At 34.6% G+C, this 24324-nt stretch overlaps 4 protein-coding genes and 3 non-coding genes across 7 annotated transcripts; 4 read left to right on the top strand and 3 right to left on the bottom strand.

The window, feature by feature from the left end:
• Positions 1–5823: 5823 nt before the first annotated feature.
• Positions 5824–5844, bottom strand: 21ur-15104. The gene has a single exon (NR_070013.1).
• Positions 5845–12745: 6901 nt separating this feature from the next.
• nlp-59 (Neuropeptide-Like Protein) lies at positions 12746–13729 on the top strand. The gene is made up of 2 exons (NM_001028592.2): positions 12746–12845; positions 13153–13729. Exons 1-2 carry the CDS (start codon positions 12761–12763, stop codon positions 13335–13337), a joined length of 270 nt encoding a protein of 89 aa, NP_001023763.1. The 5' UTR covers positions 12746–12760; the 3' UTR covers positions 13338–13729.
• Positions 13730–14020: 291 nt separating this feature from the next.
• 21ur-15081 lies at positions 14021–14041 on the top strand. The gene has a single exon (NR_070014.1).
• Positions 14042–14164: 123 nt separating this feature from the next.
• F02D8.1 (uncharacterized protein) lies at positions 14165–20011 on the bottom strand. The gene is made up of 6 exons (NM_001380822.2): positions 19864–20011; positions 15161–15291; positions 14830–14957; positions 14529–14600; positions 14323–14489; positions 14165–14268 (listed from the first exon to the last, which is right to left on the bottom strand). The coding sequence occupies exons 2-6, from the start codon at positions 15267–15269 to the stop codon at positions 14217–14219; spliced, it is 528 nt and encodes a 175-aa protein (NP_001366848.1). The 5' UTR covers positions 15270–15291; positions 19864–20011; the 3' UTR covers positions 14165–14216.
• F02D8.8 lies at positions 18079–18100 on the bottom strand. Its single transcript, NR_070015.1, has one exon. It is a non-coding gene; the product is annotated as an Unclassified non-coding RNA F02D8.8 (non-coding RNA).
• Positions 19815–21560, top strand: grd-12 (Ground-like domain-containing protein). Its single transcript, NM_074281.3, has 5 exons — positions 19815–19897; positions 19941–20030; positions 20340–20753; positions 20976–21095; positions 21141–21560. Exons 1-5 carry the CDS (start codon positions 19817–19819, stop codon positions 21291–21293), a joined length of 858 nt encoding a protein of 285 aa, NP_506682.1. The 5' UTR covers positions 19815–19816; the 3' UTR covers positions 21294–21560.
• Positions 21547–23981, top strand: xbx-1 (Cytoplasmic dynein 2 light intermediate chain 1). The gene is made up of 7 exons (NM_074282.4): positions 21547–21772; positions 22127–22185; positions 22237–22335; positions 22386–22474; positions 22887–23355; positions 23547–23642; positions 23745–23981. Exons 1-7 carry the CDS (start codon positions 21664–21666, stop codon positions 23934–23936), a joined length of 1113 nt encoding a protein of 370 aa, NP_506683.2. The 5' UTR covers positions 21547–21663; the 3' UTR covers positions 23937–23981.
• The last annotated feature ends 343 nt before the right edge of the window (positions 23982–24324 follow it).

Raw genomic sequence — 24324 nt, forward strand, 5'->3', positions numbered from 1 at the left:
GAAACCATTCATTAATCTATGTAGTGTACAAAAATTATGGGGAATACATATGTACGTATATGCTCGATTCAATTAGTCGCCAGTTACTTTTTGAGACTATTTGAAACGGAAGGAAGTATTTATTTGGATTGTTTTTGATAGTTTTCCAGACGAGTTTCCACGACTTATTATACACTTTCGAAACTCGTATGAAAATGGAGAATATGATCCCTGTAAAAAATATGGATTTTTTCTTTATTTTTTATGATTTTTTCCCAAATTTCAAAAAATGTCGAACTAAATTACGCACGAATTCAAAAAATTCAGTCATTTTTAATATTTTTTCGTAAAAATAAAATAGAAATGGGCGCTTGCAGTCTACGGGAAGAATTGAAAATTTCGTTTTAATGAAAAATAATTGTGTTGATCGAACATTGATTTCTGGTTGTTTCTTGCTATTAAAATTGTGTGATTCATTAGTAATATATTTATAAAAATTTCCAAAAAAATTAAACAAAAAAAATTAAATTTTTGTACACAAAAATTTAGGCTCTAAAGTTGCAGGATTATCCTAAATTTCCCAAAAACATTTTTTTTAACATTTTTCTAAAATTTGGCAATTAACCAAAACGTTCAAAACTATAAAAATTGTCATTTTAAACTATAACAAATATAATGAGACAGAATTGTCCACTGACTATATTTCACATTTAATTTTTGGCCTTTCTAAGTTTAACACCTTTCCTACCAATTTAACTTCTATGTATATCTATTTCCGTTTTCCAACCTACAACGTCACATGGTTTAAAAATTAAACACCGCCATTATTGAGTCATTCGAATTCCAGACATAAACATTTAATATTGTGTTGTCAACTTAATTGTCACTTAACCTTTGAACTGATCCTCTGTTCCCTTTCTTTAGCAATTCATTAATTCATCTTCTCCTTTTTTCAAAAATGTTTCCACTCGGTTTACCTTTTACGGAGGCACACCCACATTCTCATCTCTTATATTTCTTTCCAATGTTTCATGTGTTATGTGCTTTTCCAATTGATTGACCTCCTTCTAAAAATGTTTTTTGAAGGCTTTTTGAGTGGGTGATTTATTTTTAGTACATTTGTGTCTAAAATAGAGGAGAACTTGCACTTTACCGGAAAGTGTCTGAGAAGCGGGAAAAAATGTAAAAAAAAGGAAACAAATCCTCGACGGTTTTTTGGTCTTATTTTCAAAATTTTCAAAGATAAAAAATTCAAAACTGCACTGCACAAGCCTACCTACTGAAACTCTAAAATTGAGCATCAGTATTGCCAAAATCTCTGGCAGTCCCTTTCAGTAGGGTCATTCTACAGTCATCCTACAGAGCGCCAGTCCACCACTTTTTTCTCCCGGAGAACGCTTGCCAGAAATTTGGAATAGAAATAAATCAGAAACACTAATACTGTTCCAATGATCTCAAATTTAAGCCACGCCCGAGCCCAAGAGCTGTTTTTTGCAGATTTTACAAAAGTGAGAAGTATATTTTTACGAGCATTGCCAAAACTACCTGACGGGGTGAGAACATGTTTCTTTAAAATTAAGTCAAACAAGTTTAAGCCACACTGGGCGCCTTTTCTTCACCAGCTTTCCCGCGCACTACCGATAGACATTCATACTCGAACTTTCCTTTTATCGGAAAAATGTCTAATCCAAAACTCCTACGAGTCTGAGCCGCTCCATTTTAATACGAATGTCCCTAAATTTGTACCCTTTAGGATAACTTCCATGAGGACATACAAACAAATAGGTGATTAAAATGGGTGTATTTTTGTGACATAAATGTCTAAATTTACATGGATGTCTAGACTTGTCAAGAGATTTTTGACTGCTAGAAGGAAATTTGGATTTGAGTACAGTATATCATTTGTGTTTATCCCCATCAAAATACAGTACAAGTCGCAGGGGAAGTAGAATTCTGAGAATAAAAATATGTCCCGGTCCAAACCATATATGAAGATTCTGGGACGATTTTTTTTCGTTAGAAAAATATAGGGAATAATATAAGGAAAAAGTAAAAACGAAAAATGTTCTTGGAAAGTGAATTTATATCAATCAGAAAGTGCGTACTCTGGTTATTTTTTATTATGACATTTACAACGGCATTTAATTAAAATTACTCTTTCGAAACTTTGGGTCAAACTTTTTCAATGACATTTCAACTATAGGCTAAATTTGGGCACGTCTTAAGCCAAGTTTTGCCAAAAATGTGACAATTTCTGAGCCAAGTTTGAGCTTGCTCCACAAACAAAAATATTTTATTTCAGAAGTTTTTAGTTTCCTTTTTGAACAACAAGTTCCTCAAATTTCTAGTCGCTGAACTTTGATGGGGAAATTTTTGAACTAAATTAAAACATCACAAAAATGAGTCTGATATCTGAGGTCCTAATGTTTTCAAAATTGTTGAACCGAAACGATCAGTAACCATTGTGCAGAAATTATTTCGATCTGAAATATTAGGTGGGCTGAAACTGAAAACTCTGTAAACAAGACCTTGTTACGGTTCAACTTGAGTATTTCGGAGAGGTCATAAACATTTTTTTGTTTATTTTCTGTTTTAATTTTTCAAATTATGAGTGAATTCTTAGAGAAATCACAAAAAAGTTTCTCAAAACATTTTTATACCGCGTAAAATTTACGAAAAAAGCTAGCTAAAATCTCCAAATTTGTCTTTTTTTTCTCTTTTGCTGAGGATGGAAATTAATTAATATAAAAATCTCATGTTTGTGTTTTAATGAATTTTAGTCGACAAAAACTGTTTCGGAAACAATTGGAAAACTAGTCATTTGGATAGATTCCATGCAATAAAGCGACTTTAGCATTTATTTTGAATTTCAAGAAAACCATGATTGAAAAGTATCTTTTACAAATCCCTCCACAGATTCTCAAACATCAGATCTTCGTGTAACTTGGTACTAGCCTCGGATTCACTGAGAACATGACATTTCCTGTGAAGTCAGCTGGGTTATCAGCTGCAAATATCAACAAATTTTAACATTTATCATTTAATGGCACCCTCCCTCATCAAGGCTCTTCCGGTAGTCGGCTAGAAAATTCTTAAAATTCTTAAAAATCCAGAAATGATGCCGTGCAAATTTACAACTTGATTTTTAACATTTTACTGTTTTCTTGAACTCTTCAATACAAATGAAGGTTCAGTTCCGGTTGTAGATATTAACCCCCGCAAAACATGGATAATCTCTGGAATAAAAAAATAGTTAGTCACGAGTCTAATATGCTCATAAAAGTTTCACACCCTGGAAATATGTATTTCTTCCTGATCCAGATGATGTCAAGATGATTGTACACACACTTTTTTTTTGGAATTATATTTTTTGTTGTGTGTGCCTAGTTGAACAGTGATCAGATGGGAAGAGGATATGCATGCAGAAGTCATAAAGAGTGTGCCTATAAACAAATATTTCTTTCCATTCAAAAATAGACAAAATATGTACATCAAGGAAATATTTTGTAAAACATTAAAGAACTATAAGCTTCTCAAATGCGGAAACTGTTGTGCATGTACGCATGGGATAAGGAATCAGAATTTGTCGCCAAATATTCGAGAACTTTGATCAGTTGTACCAGTATGTGCTGGTTAGATGTTTCAATCTGAACAAAGGTTTAGGTTCGGTAGTGGTGTACTGGCAGCCAGGCATGTATGTATTCATTTCCGCCTGCCTACAGTTACGACTAGACGGTCGAGGCTTTATGGAGGCATGACAGGGGCGCCTCTCACTTGCCAACTCACTCACTTGTGTGCAAATTCTGACAATACGTTATTTTGGGTTCAATATTTTTTTGTTTCATTAACTTTTTCTTTAAAAATTGGCCCGAGCTGTAACTTTCTTTCAGGCAAACTCCGCTCAAGAATCTTCAAGGCAAGTTACGCTTGTCTCGTAGGCAGGTAAGCAGCTAGGTAGGCATTTTCGTACGTCTCAAGCCATGATGACTATCCTTCCTTTATAGTTTTCCTAAATATTTTTTAAAAAAATCAAGCTTGGAAAAGTATGATATTTTCAAAAAAAAAAGATGGCTAGTCTGCAAAAGTTCAAAGCTGTAGAATTAAACCTGCCATCCCAAGAGTTTGAATTTTTAATTTTCCATTCATCACATTTTTCCGTATTTTTCCGACGTGCTTTTTCGAAATCCTTTTATAAAAAATAAAATCTTTGGCCGATGTTTTAGTCTTCTATTTCAGACTCATTCACGATTTCTTTCCAGTTCCGTGCAATTTTTCACACTGACTAAAAGAGAGATATTTTTTATGAATGAGCACTTCTGGTTTAAGATATTGAAGAGAGAAACATGTTGATGACACGAGCATAATTGTATTATCTAGATGAGAAAAAAACGTTCCATTCACATGTCAGACTAGAATTATTTTAGGTTGTCAGGGCTTTAATGGTTCTGGAAGGTTTGCCTAGAAGGCGGCCTACGCCTACTTATCGTTAAATGTAACTTTGGTATGTCTTATAGAACTCACTTATTCGTCTAGATAAGAAATGTGGCCCTGGTACATTATAGTTTTAAACTCGTAGGCATTCTACCCAATCTAGGCAAGCCTTTCCCTTTTTTGAATGCTTTTTCCGGCCTTTAGTCGTCCCTTGTTAAGACTTTTAGCCCATAATCTAGACATCATTATGTTTCTATTTAAAATTAAAATTTGACTATAATACATTAGGCAAAAGCAAAATGATTCAATTTTAATTTCTAATTTAATCTCAAACATTTTACACATTTTCCGATTCCAATTTCCGTTTTTCTTCCCATAATCTTATTATGCCACAAGAACGTGTACATGTGTTGTGACGTACTATTCCCTAGGTATCTGCACAATTTATTAGCGAAAAATTGTTTTCTGCTCACAATTGCATGTCTGGATGGTCCGATGGGAACCATTAAATTGAGTGGATCAAAACTCAACGCAAATATTAAATGTTTCAAGTCTTACGTTTCAAAATGGTAATTTTGAATTTGAGAAATTAAAACACTCTAGAATTTGAACTCAAAAAAAAAACTTTACCGGAAACGAGAACTCTTTGACGTCGAGACAAACCTACAAGCAAGTATAAAAGTTCGATTGTTGGCAATTTATCCGCTTCGCTAACTCAATTTTTGATATATATATCCTGACACTGAGTCATAATGTCTATTATATTCTTAAATTTGTAATGCTTTGGATGATCAAATGTTAATTGACCACCTTGCAAAAAAAGTTGAAGAGCCCCTCTCTTCAACTACTTCCGGACATATTTTGCACTTTAGCTTTTTGATGCGCATCTATTCAAAATGTCAAGATATTCTGTGTAGTTGAGTTTTAGAGTGAATCATACGGCTAGACTTGTTAAGATTTTAAACCTTTTAGAAAATCATAATAGAACTGTGAGGATTCGTGGTGAGTGGATAATCTATGTGAATGACGCTATGGAACTTCCACAATAGTTCTCGAACAAGGAAAAACAACTCCGGTTTTAAATCGAGGCTTGCTTAATTTAAAAGCTTATTTTTGGAATAGGTTTTCGCAAAATTGATGCTTCAAAAAATCAACTGAAATTTCATGCTGGAATTTTTTCAGTTAACTCATTTTCTTATCTAATTATAAGTTTTGCCAACAAAATATAACCACACTTCCTTTCCTTGTAACTCAAATGCTGAGAATTTCCCTGAAAACTCGAATATCAAAACTTATTGAATTAAAAAAAAATAAATTCCATATGTAAATTTTTCAGGGGAAAACACATTTCCAACAAGTAAGTGATTCTAGTGAACTATTTTTGAAAACAATACAAAATGTTAGAATACTTTTCTAAGTTTTCCGCTCGTCTGAATTCGCGTATTGAATCACTTTTCCTCATGCAAAGTTTTAGTATCAGAAAACTTTTTCTTATTTTCATATTTTGAGTGTTTGATCCCCAATTCGGTGTTCCTTCATCTTCCATGTTTGGACTCAACACACGTTCATCGATAAATTTGATTATTTGTCACATGATTTAAAAGCAACTATAATTTTATTGCATTTGTGATGTTCTAAAATACATTTTCAGTATATTGGTTTATTGCTCAGAGAAACATTAGTGTTGAGGAATTTCTGAAAAGGTTAGCTGAAATTGACAGAAATCTGGTGTCCAATTTTAGAAAACTACAGTGGAGTCACGAGTTGATAAGATTTTCTTAAAATGTATATGAATCTCACAACACTTGCAGACATAGTAGGCAGACTCATCTTCAGGGTTCAAGCGCCTGCCTCGAGGTCGCCTACCTACCTATGTATTTGTCAAGCACGCAAAGGCGCGCAGGTAGGCACTGGAATTTTTATTAGAGTTAACAAGATAGCATTACTTACTTTTATTTATGATCTCTACAGTAATCTTTTTCATTTTGAACATTCCAAAAAAATAAGCATTTGAATGATTCCGTCTGACACAATTTTTTATTTTTTATTTATTTTTCCTTCAAGTGCAGACATCATTCTTCCTACGTAAAGCTTGTCCACCAGTGCAAACTTAAATATAGATCAGAAACACATACCGACGTGGGTAGAAGAATTCTCAATGAGAGTATGTCTTTCATGTGTGATGATGTTGCAGAAGTTTGAGAAATAGTGGGCGATTTACGTTTTTTTTTCCGTCGCGAACTGACAAATGACATTCACATGATAAAATGACGAAGAAGCGGCGACTGCTGAAACATTTCCTCATGTCTTATTCATTGTCCATGGCTTTCAGTCTTTGAAAAGAAAAAAATTCAAGCAATTCAATTTTGAACAGCCACAAATTTTTTAACATATAATTTTTAGCTAAATTAAAATATCGTCATTGAAGAGCAGTAATTCAGGGATGATTCGGCCAATCAGCGTTGTGAGTGGGGCGGAACTTGTGTTGTTGATTGGTCGCTGAACTTCAAATTGGAGCGCTAAATTTACATTTAAAATTTTTGCAATATGTGCACAACGCCTTACTAGGAAACACCGATAAAATATAATTTTCTTTGAAGAAGGAAACAGTTTTTGGGCACATGGTAAACTCAGACACAAGTCTGAAAATGTTTGTCTTGTAATTTTGTACGATATCTGCCGAAAGCCCCGTTTTACGCGTGCTGAAAAAACTGCTCAAAAGGTTTTGATTGTGGGTCAGTGAGCAAGACTCATTGTCATCGAAAGCACATTATGCGTATCAAGAAATTTGGAGACAGTTGGTAACTTCTTAAAACGTCCTTATAAAATTGTCAACTTGCTGCCAGTATTTCTTAAGTCTTAATTTTTATTTGTGATCTCAGAAACTCCTACTATTTTTAAAGTTGCCAAATTTTGCCAAGAAATTATTGGCACGTTCTGGAAAACTTGTTACTAAAGTTTATATTTTCACACCTTATTTACTCTGTGTCTTTGAAATTTCATAATAAAACCAATTTATCAAATTACTGAATTATCTCCCCCGCAAACAAATTAGATTCCGAACTTAATGTTCTGGAACCAATTGACTATAATTTCATTTTCCAATTTATAGCCAAGGATGTGTATAAAATACAAATTTTCAGTGTACCTACATGATTTTTTAAAGAATTTAAAAACTTTAAAAATATTTAAAGACAACTCGTCTGAACTTTTTTGTGCCAGTCAATTTCGACCAAATACACAAAGCACGTAGTATGGTCAGAGAATAACACTTCCCTTATTTTTCAATTAAATATGGATCCCTCGGGACCGCTGGTTACGTTCTATTTTTCTAGGGAAGTTCTGTTACGTAAAAAGCTTGGAATTTCGATCCATCTTTAATATTTTGCTAACGTGAATTTATTAGATTAACATTCAATATTCATAATTTGCAAAAGTGAGAAGATTTCTGACATCAGTTTCATTGAAAGCACAAGGCACAGAAATTAGGTTTTGTTTTACTAAAGTGCAGAAAATGAAGTTTGTAGTCTTTAAAAGTTTCTGATAGCTCCTATAATGTACTGTTTTCAGTAAAATTCGATTTGGCATAAGCACGTTTGCTCCGATTTCTGGCCCGGACTCAAACCAAATGAAACTTTGGTTACCTGGTTTCTTCAGGTTTTTTGTTGAAATGGAGTAGACGATTAATTATATTTTTGGAAATATATAGCTCAAATTTATTTGTCTTTGCAACCGATTGCTAAAATTGACGAAACTTTTCGGCTACTTGTGATTTTATATGTCTTATTAGAAGTTTTTAATTTTTAATTAAATATTTTATCTTCAAAATTGAACGGGTCACACAACTTTTGAACGATATAACAAACAAATTTCAGAATAAAACTTGAAAAAAGGATTTCCTGATTAAAAAAATGCTTAGAAGTTGTTTAGTGTTTCGGTACTACCAATTCCAAAGTTGCCGACATTGAAAATGTTCGGCAACTCGGCAAATTGCCAGTGCATTTGTGCATTTTTTCGCTAACGGAGCAGCGTTAACTCTGTTTCAAGCTTCCTTGTTAGTTCAGGTTCAAAATTCAGACCAGAGCTCAAATCAAATCGAACTTTGACTCGACATTCTCACTGTAGACATTACCTGTTATCGCACACAAGTCTCTAAAGACCATACAGACATTAAATACTTCCATTAAATAAAAACGTACTATTCTTGGAAATCTTGTTTCCTACTACAAGTCCTCTCTGTACGACGTGAGAATTCAAATGAAACGAAGTTTTTTATATTACCTCTGTTATCACGTAACTGTCTAGTCACTTCTTGTTATGATTGTTTTTACTTTGGCCCAAAATTCCAGAAATTTTAGTTAGAATTTTATGCGCCAGGTAAATCATGTGTCCAAGGAAATTTAATACTATGTTAAAGCATTTCGTACCCATGAGCTCGTGGTGTCTAAAAATGGCACACGACTCACGCTTTTGTGTCTATTTTTAGATTTTTCTATTTTTATTTTCGGATCTTTCGTTCTTCCTTTTTTGTCTTTTTTTTCCATTCAAAACTGTGTTTTTTTTCCAAGTTTGCAAAATCCGAGAAATAATTACTTCGAAGGAGGCTTCTCCACCGAACACTTTTATTTCCTTGATCCACAACTACACACGTTCCATCAAAAAGCCAGAGACCCTTTTATCTCAATTAGGGGGGAGGTCCTTCTGGAATACGACTGGGCGAGCCGGCGGAAAGGGGCGGAGCCTGAGTTTATCACTCTTTGGATCAGCTGTAGTTCAGTTGCCAGTATTCTTTGGTTTTGTGTTGAGCTTTGATATTTTCGTGCAATTTCTTGAAGTTGTATTGAATTAACTTTTTGGTTTTCCTTATTGGCACTGACGTAATAACTGGTTTTTTGCAACATTTTTTTAGTTTTTTTTTCCTGGCTCAAAAAATTTAGGATTTTTTTGTTTTTCATACGCCTGCCTTCAAGGCCACCTAGGTTTACCTTGTACCTACTGCCAATTTTCCTTTTTTTTCAACTTTAAGATGAGTCAGAAAATGTCGGGTGCTTTCTAAACCACAAAGCCTGCCTATGCCTGAACCTAAACCATGCATACAATAGACAAGAGTTTGGTGGCAGGAAGGAATGAGGTAGGCACGTAGGCATTCAGTTGTGCCTATCTATAATTGAATCCTGCTACCATATAACCTTTCATGCTTTGGAATCTTCATTTCAAAAAATGTGAATAATGTTTGTCTCTTGTAGGTATTTCATGGAGTCCAAGTTCCTTAAGGCGACGAAAAAGGCCAGAGATCGGTAGGTTTCAGGCAGGTGGCAGGTCCTGAAATGGCGCCTGACCACGCCTGACCACCATGGAAACCTCAGCTTTGTTCATCCGAGGCTCCGCTTTCATCAACCAGAACTATGTGAAGTTTATAGAACGGTTCAGAAATTTTCATGAATAAGCTGGCAGGTGTTTTTTAATTGTCAAAAACGTATGGGTACGTTTGCTCATTTGAACCAACTGTTTTTGTTTTCATACCTTTTTTGTTTTCAACTTAGACATATCACACCTCAGCTCCGTTCATTTCTTGACCCACCACTCATTTTCCATTCATACTTCGTCCCCCTAACACGATGCATGTTTCAGATTTAAATTAAAATGAGACGTGTACAAAGTTCGAAGCGTCACAAGCCTTTGTCTTTGCTTTCTTCTTAATCATGACCCATCTGCATTTTGTTGCGTCTAAATGAAATTATTCCTTTTCCCTCTCTTTGAGACTCTGGAGCAGAAAGAAAAAGAAGAAGCTGCTCTCGATTTTGGTTCCGGAAATGGGGGCGGACCGCCGCGCGGGGGGTGGAGAAAGATCAAAAAAGCAGAATTTTATTCTACATCAGAACATTTTTGAATCCTTGTTTCGTAGTCATTCTAGAAAACAATAGAGTTCTGACTACTTGCCCTTGAAGTCCAGGTGGCTTTTGTAAGGTAACAGACAATAATATTTTTGAACTCTGTAAATAAGAATAGTACTTAATACTTTGAAAATAACAGAGCTCAACCGGAAGTTCATCAATTTTTTATCGTGTTTTCCAGTAAGTGGGATGTTTTCCAAACTATAAAATAAAATTTTGTACGGGGAGGAGCGTTGTTGTCTACTCCAATTTTAAATGATTCCTGAGAAACGAACATCAGAAAAAATATCGGAAAAATAGCTAGTTTTGGTTTTGTTTTGAAATTGACTTTTTTAAATAGCTATAACCAGGAAACCCTTTTATTTTTTTCTTAAACCGAGAAACGTGTTATTAAAAACTTACGGTTAACTTAGGCTATCGCAAGTCCAATTCCCTGAAATCTAGATCTAAAATGTTTATGTATATTTTTAACTTTGCTCCAAAATAGTTTTTTTTTTAATTTTCAAGTGTTTCTTGGATCTAAAAAACTAGCAAACATTTTGGAAGGTTTTTGGAATTTTTTTAAAATATATCTGAATAGAAATGATTTTTCAAATTAACTTGTCAAATTTAACTCATAGCTGCAATATACAAAACTCTTTGGTACTTTTCCACCTACTCTCCTTCTTGTTCAATTTTTAGGGTGACATCATGTACTTGAGAAGATGAAGTGCCACCTCCTATAAAGGTGTCTAGGGACCCATCATGATGTCAACTCTACCCCACTGCCACCTTAACGACCCACTACTCTCAAGAATTAATTCTTCAGTCTAGCATTAGTAGCCGTCTTTTGTTGACGAATCACAAATCATCTATTTTCCTTAAATCGAATTCAATCTCCCGATTTAGATTTAAATCCCAGCCATCATCCAGTCATGTTTTAGTCGTCGTCAAATTTAGAATTTAAACTCCAGAAACTCTTTTTCTGCTTCCTTCCAACGTCATGCTTATAGGGTTTCCTTTTTTTGAATGGAACAAGGAGAGACATTGCAACAGTGGTTAGCTCAACCAAAAACACGACGAGGTTTCCGTCAGTTTACTTGTCTAATTAGTCACTTTTTGACTCTTTTTTTGCAGCTAGCACGTTTTGTTTTGTTTCAAAGATCATTTGATAGTCTGAGATTTTTTGTTTGCCTTCAAGGCCTGTCTGGTTCCTAGTCGCCAACCTAAAGTGCACATATTTTAAAAGACTTGTAAACCAACTTTTTAAACAGATTAAAAGCACTGAGAATATTTGAACTTAGTTTATTTTTCTATTAGTCTTAACATTTCTCCAAGTTATGTAAAATGTTTATCTTTTAAATTATAGAATACTCTTGCTTTCCTAATCCTACTCCAAATATAGCTTAAATAAAAATTTGGACGCATCGTCCAACTTTACGTCAGCCTGATCCGGATTTCCCATTAGGAAAAATGCAATTTTACGTCTTACAAGCTTATCTCTGAAATATGAAGGGTCTTATAAGTCTTCTGAAAGTTTGGCAGACTGATTGTCAAAAATCTGACATCTAAGAACTTTTTTCCCAGCAATTCTTAGAAGACAACATATGCATACACCTGGTCACACATGGTCACAACCATAATTTACTTTAAACTCATTCTCGATGTCTAGAACACAATAGTTCCGAAAATTTGATTAATTTTGTATTTACTAATAAATATTATAAGATTTGCGTTACTTCTTTCGCCGCCTCCTGATGCTTCTAACTTGATTTCAGTTGCTACGTAAGTTGTCAGGAAGGTGTCGGATGAAAAGTACTACATCAAATCTTGCAAGAAAATTCTGCTATCGTAAATTTAAATCAATGAGAAATCGGGTGTAGTTTTTAGGGAGAATGGTTTAGACGAATTACTTACATCTATTTTAAGTAAGCAATAAGGCCATAAAGAACGGGAAATAAATTAAACGTCATTTCTCAAACTTAATAAAACTTTTAAATTTTGTTTTTCATTTTGCTAGAAAACTTCTCTTTCCCACCTTTCTAGAGCACTTTACCATTTTTCTAGAATATTTATCCAATTGTCTACCAATCCAGTTCATTTTTCTTTAGCAATTATATACCTTTCCATACCAAAGTCTGATTAAACCCTGTGAATTTTCAAACGAAACTAGAAAATTTCTGACAGAGGAAGTAGCGTTTCATTTTTTACGCAAACCACCTACGAGTTGACTCATCTATTTAATGACTATATTCCCCCATTCATTGTTTTCAGTTCACACATCTTTTCTCATTTTACTACATCACATATTGGTCTATGTTCACAGTTTCCAGCCACTTTCAAAACATATAACTACTGTTCTGAATCAAAAGCTGACAAATGTCAGTTGACTCGTTGTTTCTTTACCCTCGTTGTGTTTTATTGAATTTGCTTAAAAAATATTCTGATTTCATATTTGTTGCAGGTAACAAAAAACGATGTCGGCTCTACACATCGCCCGTCTTTTTCTTCTGATTGCTATTATGTCGACAGTAGTCAGTACATATGCTGTTTTGCCATCAGGTATGTTTAAGAATGTTAATTCCGGAGTAGTATTTTCATAAGTAGATTTCTTAAAAGATAAGCTACAGTGATTTGTGTAAGAATTTAGGATAGATTGGGTGCGAAATTTTGTTTTCAAAAAGGGGGGGGGGGGGGGGTGGAATGGCGTGGTCTAACAGTTAAAAGACAACACTTTTTGCTCTTTTTATACCAAAATGTATTTAAAAAATCTTTACTCAGAAATCGAGCAAAAGATGTTGTCGATTCAAATTTTTGTAAATTTCTAAATGCAAGTAAACGAAAAAGTTTTAACTTCCACATCTTCCAGGAGAAATCCTCTTCCGGCGACCAGCATCCTTGTTTGACCGAGCCGCCGACTACTCCGATGACGTGGCAAAGTTTGACGAGAGTCGGGACAAACGAGAGCTCGATGGAATTGACACACAATTGAGCAAACGGACCAACTTGAAACGGCTTGTGATTTTATCAGCACGTGGATTTGGAAAGAAGTGATCAATTCGAATAAGGAATCGGCAAAATCAAAATGGCGAATGATTGGTGTGGTGTGGACTCCCTTGCACAAATTCTCTCGAGTTTTAATTTTCTTATTTATTTGGAATCTAAGTTTACAAAATTAGAAGCATAATCTCCCTCTCCTCCGACCCTCTCTTAATTTCTGTCCGTCTTTTTCTACGTGTTCTTGCATAATTCTAAAATCGTATTATTATGCTTCATCTATTTTAGCGTTGTTGGCCTGAAATCTCCCTTTTTAAGTTAGCTGTGTTTCTCCTCAATTTGGTTTAAATTATGCTTAAGCTGAAAATTTCAAATCAAAAACTTTTTTTTTGTTTTGAAATTTTGAATTGAATATTACGATGATGATTTAATGAATGATTGACTATGTTTGTAAAGTTGTATTTTGAAATTTTTTAATGGGAAACAAGAAATATTAATTTAAAATCCTTTTTCGAGGTTTAGGTCTAGGTCTATAAACTTTTTTTTTCACTGGCTTTTTTACTGATTGAAAAAATGATCGTCAAAATTTTGCAAAAAGCAGCTTTTAGAGAAATTATCAGAAGGTAATAAAAGTAGTGAAAAAGTAGGCGTAGGTCGCCTTCAAGCTCGCGAAGCATGCCTTCTGGTAAGTAAGTATGTTTCTACTTGCCAACAAAAGACTATGCATTATCCCCACGCATTCATCTTTTGTAGACTGAAAATATTTTTATTTTCACTTCCGAAACATGCTCGGAAGATACGGATTAACTTTTGGTTCCTTGTATTTTTTTTGTGGTAAATGTCAACATACAGGTGGGTTTCTGGTGTGGAAGATGTAACGAAAATATGTGTGAAAATATAATTTTGGAAACTGAGAGATCAGGGAAAGAGTATTTATCAAGACCGTGTCCACACACTTTTGTCGACGATGAAGAATGCTGGAGGGCTACTGAAAATGAAACTATTAAATTTTCCCTTTTCAATATAAAATTTAAAATTTCACCTATCGTCTAAGCTCTCCTCGGTCTCATTTTGATTCTGATCACAAGAAGTTTTTTGGCAGTAATGAGTTGCTCGGTTTGCCAAATTTTCATGAGATCTTCCAGTCATTTTATCCTTGATTTGAGTTTTTAGACTGCACAACGATACTCGGCGGGTGTCCCAAATTTTCTGAAATTTTTTTTTTTTAGAGCGTGAAATTATGAATACCTTTAAATCGTCTTTTATAGAAGTTCTTCGAAGTGTTGCAGCTAGACTTTGGCGTCGTGGGCGAGGATTACTCTGAAATTGAAATGTAAAAATTTTGAAAACATTTAACAATGGAATATTGTACCTTAATTTTTTTTAATCATGAAAATAATAGCTCTGCTGATTTGAGAAGTACAATATGATAATTTCAAATAAACATTTAGTTTTTAATTTGAAAATATTTTTGAAAGTTTTGAAATGTCTTATAGTTAAAAATAAAATTGTAGTATTATAAAACTTTTTCTTGTCAGGAAAAACATACTGGGAGTGGCGGTCTCGAAAAAAATTTTGAGTTTCCCCGACTTGTGCGTCTTCCAAATTGCTGATCATTGGCGAGAAGATTCAAATTGAATGAGCTTTTCCATTTTTCAAATGCGGATTTTCGGTAGTCTGAAAATGTGTCAGGCTTTGCTAGTAAATATTTTTAGTACCTTTTTATTAAAGGGAGTATTTTGTGAAGTTAGCTACTGATAAAAAAATTAATGTTGAAAAGATTACGAATCTTACAAATAAATTTTTACAGTCGTGATCAGCAGCTCAAAATGATTTTTGACTTAAAATTATTAACTCTCTAATTTTTTCCACGCACATACCATTATCCTTTTTTGGCAACAAATCCTCTTTGTCCTCTTCCCATTCAGTACTGGAGAACACATCAGAAATGGATTTTGACCTGATTCGAATTAAAGCGTTTGTTGTCATGGTAACACTTGATAGAAGAAAGCTGAAATTACTTATGTGGAGAGATTTCAGAAAACAAAATAACTAGTAAAGAAATTATAAAAGAGAAATTTTAAAAAGCAGAAATTTATATAGGAGAACACAAATTACTAACAAGAATACATTTTCGAAGGTACAACAGGAATTGTGACGCAACAGAAATGGAATTTGTCAGAATAGAACGCTTGATTTATGAGCAAGATAGAATAAAGAGAATGTAAGTTGAAATAAAAACTGAAAAATATATAATTCCAGAAAATAAGCATGAGTCTAAAAATACCTCCAAACCATATTCCTGGAAAATTAAAAGTTGATTAATTCGGAAAAAAGTTCTCACAGAAGCTCTAATTTAAGTCTTGTTAAGTTTGGTCTAGGTCTAGGTCTAGGTCTAGGTCTAGGTCTAGGTCTTAGTTTCGCATTTTCTTAATGTTTTTCAAAGATTCTGTAGCAGTTCAAAGTTCTGATTACGCCATTCTACTCCGAAGCGTTCAGCTAGTGTCAATTTTTACAAAACTGATCACTCTCATTATTTTTCTGTCTTCTGTGAACCGTTTTATTACCCCATCTTGACACCATTAAAGGTTCCAAATACCTATCGGCTGCAGTTCTCCGTGAAATCAGCAGATGCTAATCTTGCCTAATTTGCAATAATTCATCGTGACGGTGACGTGATTCAATGCAAAGGACTGCTAGTTAATTGGATCGCCCTCCTCAAAATATGCCACCAATTTTTCGGTTTTTTTCACGGCGATTTCTTTGCTGAGTTTCAAGAATAATTGGCAAGCGAGAAGTCGAAAAAACGAGGCGTTGAGAAGACGAGTTTCCGATGTTAATCAAGCAGAAGATTTTTGGAAAATTAAGTGGGGAAAAATATGTTGGAAATGATGAGTAGGCAGATTGAGATTGCATCTTTCGGTATATGTAGTATTTTGTTTTATTGAACATTAGTGTTTTGACGTAGCCACTGATATTAACCATTAAAGTTTATAAAGTTTTGGTTTAAATTTTAGTTTCAAAAACCTGGACCTAGACCTAGACCTAGGCCTACACCTAGACCTAGACGGATAATGTCGTCCTCTTTCCTTTTCGTAGTCATTACTTAGCCGAACTAATAAGTAACTAACAACCGGAAGAAATCTTCAAGACAAGCACATGTACATATATCTAGCGTTTCCTAATAAAACACTCTATTCCCGAGAAATTGTTCACTTTGAGGAACACCAAACAAGACAAATGTCGTCCAGAAAAATCACAAATTCATGCCCCTTTTATCAAAAAAACAACTTGCTACTTTTTGAACTTTGGCCACCGAGGCTATCAGTTTTATCAATTTTATCATTGCGAAAGTTCGAATCAAAAGTATCAGGAACACACCTAATTATTTTCTCATTGGAAATCCGTTCCTTCTCGACATTTCTCTATTTTTTAGAGGAGATACGAATGACATGATCGACTAGGGGGTAAGAAGGGCACCACTTTCGCCGGCAAAAAGCGGTGAAGCTATTCATCCAGCTGTTAATTGCATTAGAAATAGTCCTCTACAAGGTATGCTTAGAGACTATTTGTATGTTGCTTGTGCCTTCTGATACTTCTTCTTTTCTAGAAAAAGTAGTGAGAGTCTCAATCCAATTATACAGTCTTTTCAAAACAATGTGTATCGACGGTTATAATGCCCTGATTTGGAGTCATTTGGTTTTAGATTCATATTGGGAAAGCTTCTCATAAGGCTGCCCATTTTTAATTAGTACTTCATTCTCTTTTAGTTTTCAATTGGCAGACAGTTGTTTCAAAGCTTCTCCTCAGATTTTGAAAAAATCCAATTCTATTATAAAATTTATTTTCGATTTGTTTTGTTTTGTATAGGCTTTAGGAACAGCTGGTTCATGATCTCCAGAAAATTGTGCCAAAATTTCACGCGTTCGTTTGAACCGGCACCAAACGGTGCATTTAGTGTGACGTTTTATTATATTTTAGAATGTTCTGGAGAACACACTGGAAAGGCCTACTTTTCAGACGTCGCGGAAAATTTTCTGAATTGCGTGTGACGTCACAAAAACACATAAAAAATGTGCCGATACTTCAAGGGATCTCGCTATGTAGGGACTCTTTTAGCAAATCTCAATTGAGACCTCAGAATTAATCTGCCAATATGAAGGCTCTGTAAATGTCACACAGAACCTGATAATTTTTTAGTATGAAAAAAATAGTTATAGAAAATTCTAATTTCTCAAATCGTAAAATTTTGAAACTCAATAAGAAACTTAAACTTTTGTGATATGTGAACTGAAAATAATGTGTACTTTTACCATTAATCTAGCCGAAAATGTTCACCTCATTGCGCTTTAACACACTATTTTGTAGCTTTTAGCTGGATAAGTTGTGAGTAACAACCGTCATGCCTATCAACTGCCTGCGTGCCTACAATAAGGTTCCAAGCCTACCTACACTTATTTTGTCATGAGTCCCCATTCCGATTCATTCACGAATTTTCCTGAACGGGAAAGCAGGCGTAGGTAGACTTCAACCCATGTCTTGCGCGCTCGTAACCTCAGAAGATGTCTGGATAAAAATCATTCCAAAATAGGCATAGGCCGCCTCCCAGGCTGAGTGTTCATGGGTGCTTGTAGGCATACAGGTAGACTTATAACGCTTGCGCGACAAACTCAGAGAGTTGCTTGGCTACGTTTTAAATTTTCCAGTTTCGAATAACTTTAAATATACCCCCCCCCCCCCCCCAGTTATGAGCTGCCAAGCTTGAACGATACCACACTGTAAAAAAGAAAAGCTGGGAGAAAGGGGCGCCTTCCATGACACCTTCGCCTAGAATTAGGTCTAAGTTTAGATCTAGTCCCCTTTTTTCTAAACTTCTTCTTCAGTTCCTAGTGTCTAGTTTACAGGTAATCTCTTAATTTCATCTGATTTTGTCTTCCAACTAAACTTTTGATTTCTGCCACGCCAGATTTTTGGAATGGCGTCAGCTGCTTCAAAATACTAAAAAAATCTAATCGAAGATCAAGATAATCCGAAAAATCAAATACAACCTTGGCAATAGTACAAGTGTCTGGCCGCTGTGGAAAACAATCATTTTCACTGTTTTCTTAACAAGAAATGCCATTTGCGGCAAATATTCATCCAATTAACAAATTACACGGGGTCTCTCATGCATCTAAGTGCGGTTTATTACAAGTATATGGGGAATCCACTCTGTGGATATAACCGTCTAGAATGTTCCACACATCTAGTTTTCAATTGTGTTGTTGACTTAAAAACTTTGGCATCTACTTTCAGGGTTTTGTATTAAACTAAAGTACTTTGAAGGCATTTTCCAGTTCTTCTAGTCGCTTTAAAGATTAGTATTTGGAAAAATTGAAGAATTCTAGCCTAGCAGTTCACACCTATAATTAACTATTTTTCTCACAAGGGCTTTACAGTTTTGGCTAGATTCTCAGTTTTCAAAGACTACCCCTCAATTCTGTTCCCTCTCCGGAATTCTCACTTTCACAGATTTGTTTTCTCATCCAAACGGACTGTGATTATGTATGCATTTCCTTCTTCTTCTTTTCTTTTCCTCAATGTTTTTCGGCTTTACCTTCCCCTTCTCACATGCCAAAACAGTGTGTTTATATCTCGAGATTCCTGGGAGGGAAAACTGCGTTTCCCATGTGTCGATTCTAATTGATTTGTTAGCCGTTTGATGCGCTTTTTGTGAACACAAAAAGCACGGTGTTTCCGCCCTTTTGTTCGAGATTTGTGACCAAAGCTAGCGCGGCTTATATGGACGTTTGGACTGTTATAGGCTACGGTTTCGGATTTCAATCTCCTTGAACCTATTTATCTCTTGATTTTTTTGTTTTTTTATTGTTTGTTTTGTTTTTGAAAATACTAGGAACTTGCAGTTAATAGAATGTGAATTAAGTTTAGATAATTACTTTTGCGTTGAAATTTTTCTAAAATAAACTCAAATAAAAAACAAGAGTCAGTTTGTCAAATTGAAGTTTATGAGCTAATAAATGTAAAAACCTCCATTATGCTGCACTTGTTGTAGTTATTTCAATTTACAGCTAGGTAGGTCTACTTCCTAGAGCCCAACTTCCAACTGAGCATTTGGCTTGAAAAATATGCTACTGGAAAACTAAAAACTTCCCCGTCAGTAAATTTCAAGAGACTAGAGTTTCCAAGAGCCTAGTAAAAGACTAGTGGAAATATGGAAGTTTACCTCTGAAAATCTGATTTAAACAATGAAATTTTTAGCTTTCCACCAATCAACTGAATTTCTGTTTGTTGCCGTGCAACGCTCTTTAGGGTTTTAATAAAATTAGTACCGTTTTTTTAACTTTCAAAAGTCGGAATTTGGATTTTGCAGAAATATTTTAAAACTTAATTCACAAGGTTGGCTTTTTTTAGTAAGAAATCTACAGGCTGTCAATAACCATTTCCTCGTTTTTGAAGTTTCAATTTCTCTCTATTTTCTACACCACTTCTCTCTACTTTTTACTCTAATTTTCTTCTCATTTCAATAATTTTCAGAAATGTTACACAGGCCGAAACTTACAGTAATCCTATCAGTATTACTCACCTTCCGGTTAGCGGATTGCTGGTTCCTCTCAATGGTGCGTTTTCATGGATATTCAATTTAGAACAAAATTATTTCAGCTCGGTGGTGGTGCTGGTGGTTGCCAAAATCAATGTCCGCCAGCTTACTCTGGGTATTATCAATCTCGGAATTATAATCCTCCGCAACAGGTAATCTGACGATAAAGATTTGGAAGGTGCAAAAACTAATGAGTAGACATTTTTCTGATAAGAATAGAAAATGAGCTGGTGATAAAGCTCCTGGCAAACTCTCACGCCTCCTACTTTCAGTCCAATGAGCATTGTGAGAAACTTGAAGAAAATTCGAAGAAAAAATAATTCAGAAATAGAAATTGATATGGTGACTGATTTTCAGAGTATTAGAGTGGGAATTCATTTGGCTGATAACTCAACCAATTTTTTGTTGAATCTTAGAATGGCCTTGGCAAATCTAAATTTGTAAAGCCTAAAACTTTTCAGCGATTCAACTACGGTTTGCCTCCTCCAACACCGCCTGCAAATTCATATGCAACTGCTCCAGCAAACTATGCGGCTCCTTCAAACGCCTACCCATTTGCTCCTCAATACTCAATTCCAATGAACTCATATGCTATGCCAAAATACGCAGTTGCTCCCCAATATGCAATGGTTCCATATCCAACCCCTCCAGCTTACGTTAGACCTCCACCGGTTTATGTCACACCTCCACCTGTATATATAACCCCACCACCAACTACAACTACTACAATTCCACCACCAAAATGTTTCCAAAACACTCAGGGATACAAATGTTGCAATCGACAGTTGGATCAATTTTTAGAACAGAAAGTTGGAGAGATGTTGAAGCCAGAATGGCAGAGATGTAATCTGCAACGATTTGCAACACAGCTTCAGGTTTGGTTCAGGGTCATTTTATTGATTTGCATATTAGGAGAGAAGTTGGGTGGGGTCGTTCTCAAGGTTCGGAGATTGAACTGCGAATTGAGGGGACTAGGTATAAGTTTAGATCATTTGAAACAGGATAAATTGAAGTGTTTTCAAAAAACTTAATTTTTTAGCCGTTTCTTTTGAAACAGTTGTCAAGTGCTCTACATAAAAAAATCTAAATGTTTTCAGCACGAAACGCAACAAATGTTCAATCATTCAATGGAAGCAATCGTTGCCAGTGGAGAAGTACAAAATCTTTCAAATTACCGCGGAGACCTTTATTGCAAAAAGCGGAGTCGAGACGGAAAGGTATTATTCACATATCTACTTATCGAATCAAAATCTAAATTTCAGATTGTTGTGATATATGGCTCAGCAGTTCCATATTCTCTAGATACCGGAGTGACTCGTCCAATGAACGATGACGAGTTGAGAACTCAAATGTATCCGGCTAAGTATGATGAAATTGGAGTGCATGATGGACATGAAGAGAACATTTGGTTCTAGGAATATTTATTTGAATTAATTCTTGTTTTTAATTATTTCGAAGTAGCCTATTTATAATTGTTGAAATCTTTTTTAAATATTTCCAAAAATTTCCAAATTTCCATCTCCAAAATTGATCTTGAATTTATTCTCCAGCCAATTCTTTTTCATCTTTTATTTTTTTTCAGCTTTTTATTATTTTAACTTTATACTTTGAATTAATAATTATATATTTCTTTTTTTCATATTGTTCTATGCTCACTTGTATATAAAAGGAAATAAAGTTCTCTCCTCGTTTCTTGTTGAACGCCCGTTTCCATGGTAACCGTCATTTTCGGAGTGCAGCGGAGCATTTTACTCCTTTTTCTCCAATATTGCTCAATTTATTAGTATGAACATTTGGGATCTTGCCAAACAGAAATTAGTGGAAAATAAGCAACGAGCTGCAGAGCTAAAACAGAAATTAGATGATGAAAATGGAACACAAAGTGATAATTATTGTGAGTTTTTTTTGTTAATTTTATTTAATTATTTGTGAAATTTTAGTTCAATCTTGAAAATAAAAAACTCTAAAATATTAAATCTTCTGTTAAAATAATTTCAATTCCGAAAACAAGTTTTCTATCTGAAAGGGAAATTTTTTGAGAAAAGTTGTTGTTTTTATCCTATATTTTTGTTTTTTTTTGTAATTTTTTTATTATCAGAAAAAATATTATATCTCACAAATTTCAAAAAAAATTGTCAGAAAATGTTTTTGTAGGAATATTCTGGATAAAAAATTTCACAACAAATATGTAACAGTCGAAATATGAGCTTCTGGAAAATGATATTTACTTTTTTTAAACAAATTTCAGTATCAGAAGTTCGTCGGAGACACGAATCGCATATCATTTTTGCTGGGAATCGAAAAAGTGTACGTTTTTTTCTAATTTTTTAGAAGTCTTCATTTTGAGTAGTTTTTCAGGGAAAATCCTCATTCATGCTGAATTTCCTAGAACGAAAAGAAGATTTGAAGGATTCCGTAGGATTGGAATACACTTATGCCAGGAGAACTCGAGGAAATGTGAGTTACTTTTTTTTAGGCTTAAATTTGAAATAGAGATTATGATTTAGGTGAAAGATATCGCGAATTTGTGGGAGCTTGGTGGTGGAGCAACTGTTACGGAACTGCTTTCAGTTCCTATCACAATGAAAAATGTCGAGTGAGTTTTTTTTTCAAATCAGTGTAGTTAGTTTTTACATTTGCGCAGTATGAGGAGTGGAGTGTTTCACTCTAATAGGCTCACATGGCAAAAAAAAGACAAAAAAAGACATACATAGGTTCAAAAACAACTACACTAAGAACAAGGAAACGTCTTGTCAAGAAGTTTATATCTATTCCTACAGCTAAAGAATCAAAAATTCAATTTAGAAATAAGTGAGTCAATGAGAGATGAGTCAATAAGTATTCACCTTATTCGTGCGGGGGGCTGAGCTGGATGAATCATTCGCCAATACAGTTAGGAAAGCGTTTTTCAGATATTCAGCCTTTCAGATATTCAGCTTTTTAGATATTAGGTTTGAGTATGAACTGCTCCGTAATATTTTTCAACAAATATCATTTCTACTTTTCAGAATTTGCTCTTTGATCTTGCTTCTCGATATGACAAATCTTGACGAAATGTGGATAACAATCGAAAAAACGGTGGACTCTGTTCGACGCCTCGTTGAGAATCTCGAACGGCAAGATATTAACCTCCAAACTCGCTTGGCTGAAAAAATGCGTCTCCGCCTCGAAAAATACGACGATGGAAGTTTGAAGATGTGCAATCCATGTCCTATACCGGTGACTATTGTCGCTTCGAAATACGATGAATTTCAAAATTTTGAATCTGAAAAACGACGGCATCTTTGTCAGTTTCTTCGATTCCTCGCCTATTCGTATGGAGCGAATTTGATGATGTTTTCGTCGAGAATGGAACAATTTCCGAAGCTCGTGAAGAATATGACGAGTCATTTCGCATTTGGCACTGTTTGTCCGCAAGGTTATATGACTGATCATAATAAACCAATGTTTGTGAAATGCGGTTTTGATAGTTTAGAGGTGAGCGTTCGAATAGATTTCAATCAACACAATCTGCCTACCTACATACCTCACTTTTTACCTACACAGTTCAAGACAGTCAACTCTTACAAATTTTTTTTTTTCGTTTACATAAATTGGCAACACTTCTTGTTCGCGTTCTGAAACTCCTACGTTTTCGTTGTTTCCCCCAACAAGAATTATGTTTTCAGTCTATTGGAATACCTCCTGCATCAGACAATTTTATGGGAGCTTCATCCCCATTCAATTTATGGAGAGAGTCATTTATCAGCCTCTGGCCTCAAAAGGTAAGTGGAGCACCTTCTTGCCTGCCTTCTTGGTTAAAATTTTTAAAAATAGATAGGAGACAGGCAAGCATCAGGCTAGCACGCATATCTATCTTTTTACAGACTGGGACAATTGACATTGAGGATACAAAGAAACAAGATCCAATGATTGATCCGGTATTTAAAGAGCCGAATATTGACAATCTTGTGGAAATCAAGCGGAAAGAACTCAAAAATCACATAAGATCAAAGAGAGATCGGGAGGCTGCAGAGGCACGTGCGGCCGATCGAATCGCAAAAATTAATGTTCGATAATCTGAATTTATTTGAACTGTGAAATGAATCTGGTAGTTTTTAATTGAAATTCAAAGATTAGAGAGTGATGGACATTTGATTTTATTGTGTGAATGTTTGTAATTTTTTTCGAGTATCTATGACAATTTGTAAGGAAAATGTTTGAGTTCCCAATTTGTGTAGTATAGTTTTTTTCCAAAAAAAAACTTCTACATGGCAATTTTTCAAGAGTACTTCAATTTTCAAGATTTTCAACTTTTTTTTGGGTTTAAACTGTAGTATGAAGCTTTTTCTAGCTTAGACTTGTATTGGTGACACTTCAATTTTCAAATTTTTATTTCTTGGAAATTGTTCAAAAACCTATTTTTATTCAAGTCTATTGGTTGTAGTTTAAGATTTTGTCTAGCTT

This window comes from Caenorhabditis elegans, chromosome V, assembly GCF_000002985.6.
Source record: "Caenorhabditis elegans chromosome V".
Lineage (NCBI taxonomy): Eukaryota > Metazoa > Nematoda > Chromadorea > Rhabditida > Rhabditidae > Caenorhabditis > Caenorhabditis elegans.